At 44.0% G+C, this 2,588-nt stretch overlaps 1 protein-coding gene across 1 annotated transcript; it reads right to left on the bottom strand.

Moving 5' to 3' along the window:
- Positions 1 to 487: 487 nt before the first annotated feature.
- On the bottom strand, positions 488 to 1,517 carry c3ar1 (C3a anaphylatoxin chemotactic receptor). The gene has a single exon (XM_018736677.1). It carries the CDS (start codon positions 1,515 to 1,517, stop codon positions 504 to 506), a length of 1,014 nt encoding a protein of 337 aa, XP_018592193.1. The 3' UTR covers positions 488 to 503.
- Positions 1,518 to 2,588: the final 1,071 nt, after the last annotated feature.

Below are 2,588 nucleotides of genomic sequence, written 5' to 3'. Positions count from 1 at the left end.
AGACTCTACTGTCATCAAGTGGACATGTGCTGAAACTGCAGTGCATGACATGTTTTTTTTTTCAACCAACTTCAAAAAAAAGCGTTAAATTTGGAAAAACATTTGAGATTTTATGGTTAAGGCACAGCATTCAGTGTTATAGCCCTGTAGACTGTTGACTAGAAAGCAAAGTAGAGATTTTTAAAACAGTGTCATTTACTGGAAAAAGAGCATTCGTAGGATCTAATGGAAAACAAACCTTATTTTTAATGTCTGAATCATATGTGAAGTCAAAGGCATTTTCTGTGATTTTTTTAAAATCAATTACAAAGAAATTTTCAAGCATTTTCAGATCCAGATAGGTGATCAACATGGTGATTGCGTTTCCTTCCTCACCACCCCAGGAAATTGTAGATAAATGTGGTATTTAGGCTACATAGTTGTGCATTCAAAAAACTGCATTGCATTTGCCATAAAGTCCAAAGGTATATTGCTGAAATTAAAACGAGTGTACCGTAAACTCTTTATACCTGAGCTTCAGAGGTATTTGTGGCCCGTGAATGCTCTCCTTGGGAATGCACCCCAGAATGTGTGGCTGCCTCGCTGAAAGCATTCTCAAGGACACGCCTAAGAGAGAGTTTGACCTTCTCCTTGAAGTCCTGCCCCATGAACACATACAGCAGTGGGTTTAGACAACTGTTGAAGTATGCCATGGAAACGGACAATGGATCAATATAGAGTGCTAGCGAAACAGACATCGACATCTCTTCGCCATATCCCAGCACCAGTCCAATAATGTGGTATGGAGACCAACAGACAAAAAAGGCCATTATGACTCCAAGGATGATCTTCAGGGGCTTCTGAGACTTGGAAAAATGGCTGCTATTCACCTTGTGTAGAATAAATGAGTAGCACAGGATAATGATGAAGATGGGAATCAAGAATCCGAAAACAAACCGGAGCAGGGAAATTAGCGGGCTGTGGTCAGAACCAGAGAAATTGTAAGTACAAACTGTTTTGTTCAGCAGGTCATGAAAAACCGCTTGTTTGTAGATCACAGAGGGCAAGCTGAGGGCCACAGCCATTACCCAAGAAGAGACACAAAGCCAGAAGGCCAGAGTGATGGTCCGATGGTTTTGAGACCAAACCGGTCTGATGACCTGCAGAAACCTGTCCACGCTAATCAAGGTAAGAATAAAGACACTGGCAAACATGTTCAGGACAACAACAGTAGGAATCACTTTGCACAAGAAGTTACCATAGGGCCATTGGTAATCCAGAATTATATCCGTGATGGAGAAGGGTACAGACAGGCAGCAGAGGAAGTCAGCGATAGCCAAGTTTAAGAACCAAGTGGTGTTTACTGTCCTTTTCATCTTCAGCCCTGCTATCCACAGAACAAAGGCATTTCCAGGGAGGCCAAGGACCAACGTGAAACAGTAGAGGACAACTGCCACCTTCCACAATGGTGAGCTCTGGAAGTCGGCGTCATTGTCGATGTAACTTAGATTTGCATAATTAATGTAGTCTTCTAACATCATCTCTGTGGTCCCGTTTTCCATTAAACTAAGAAGAAGAGACAAAAACACAGTGCGGTTATTCATTATATGACTGCAATTTGGTTGTGCTACGGCAGGTAGCTCCTGCGCTGTGGATTCAGACGTGGGTATAAATCCAGCTCACGTAGTTTGCATTTTCTCCCTTTGTTCACATGGGTTTCACCCAGGTGCAGTGGTGTCCCTTCCAATGTTTACCCTGTGCTTCTTGGATAGGTTCCAGACCACTGTGTCCCTGAACTGGACAAACACACACACACACACACATACACTTTCTGAACTGCTCGTCCCATACGGGGTCGCGGGGAACCGGAGCCTACCCGGCAACACAGGGCGTAAGGCCGGAGGGGGAGGGGACACACCCAGGATGGGACGCCAGTCCACTGCAAGGCACCCCAAGCGGGACTCGAACCCCAGACCTATTAGAGAGCAGGACCCAGTCCAACCCACTGCGCCATCACACCCCCCTCAGTGGACAAACAGATACTCATAATAGATATTATTACAAGTAGTAGCCAACACAGCTGTCGGTTTTACACTTGCAAGAAGGTACTTCTAAAAGCAATTCAACTACAGTGGAACCTCGGCTGGCGAACGTCTCTTTTTATGAATAATTCGGAGTACGAAGTAGTGCAAATACGAAAAAAAAAAAATGTTTCTGTATACGAATGGTGGCTCGGAATACGAACGGCACGCGAACAGCCAAGGCTGTCAAATTCGGTATTCGAATATTCAGTACGTATGATTCTGTTTATGAAAACATGGCGTAGTACCACTTCTGTTATACATTATTTCATACGGGGAAATTCGTTCCGGTGTACGAAAATTTCAGAGGATGAATGAATACACGGAACGAATTAAATTCGTAAATCGAGGTTCCACTGTAACTTTAGGAAAAGTACAACAGCATGGACCCCCTTCGACAGTAAACTTGCTTCGAAAGACGATGTTATCTGCATGAGAGAGGGTGATGCAGGAAAGGGCAGCTGAGTCTAGATGAATCAGCTGAATGGGTTGAGAAGCAGCTTTCAGAGCTTATCTGCTTCTACACAG

The sequence above is a fragment of the Scleropages formosus genome, chromosome 6 (genome assembly GCF_900964775.1).
Source record: "Scleropages formosus chromosome 6, fSclFor1.1, whole genome shotgun sequence".
Lineage (NCBI taxonomy): Eukaryota > Metazoa > Chordata > Actinopteri > Osteoglossiformes > Osteoglossidae > Scleropages > Scleropages formosus.
Note: the sequence above shows the minus strand (reverse complement) of the source record. Positions and strands in the feature narration are given on the sequence as shown.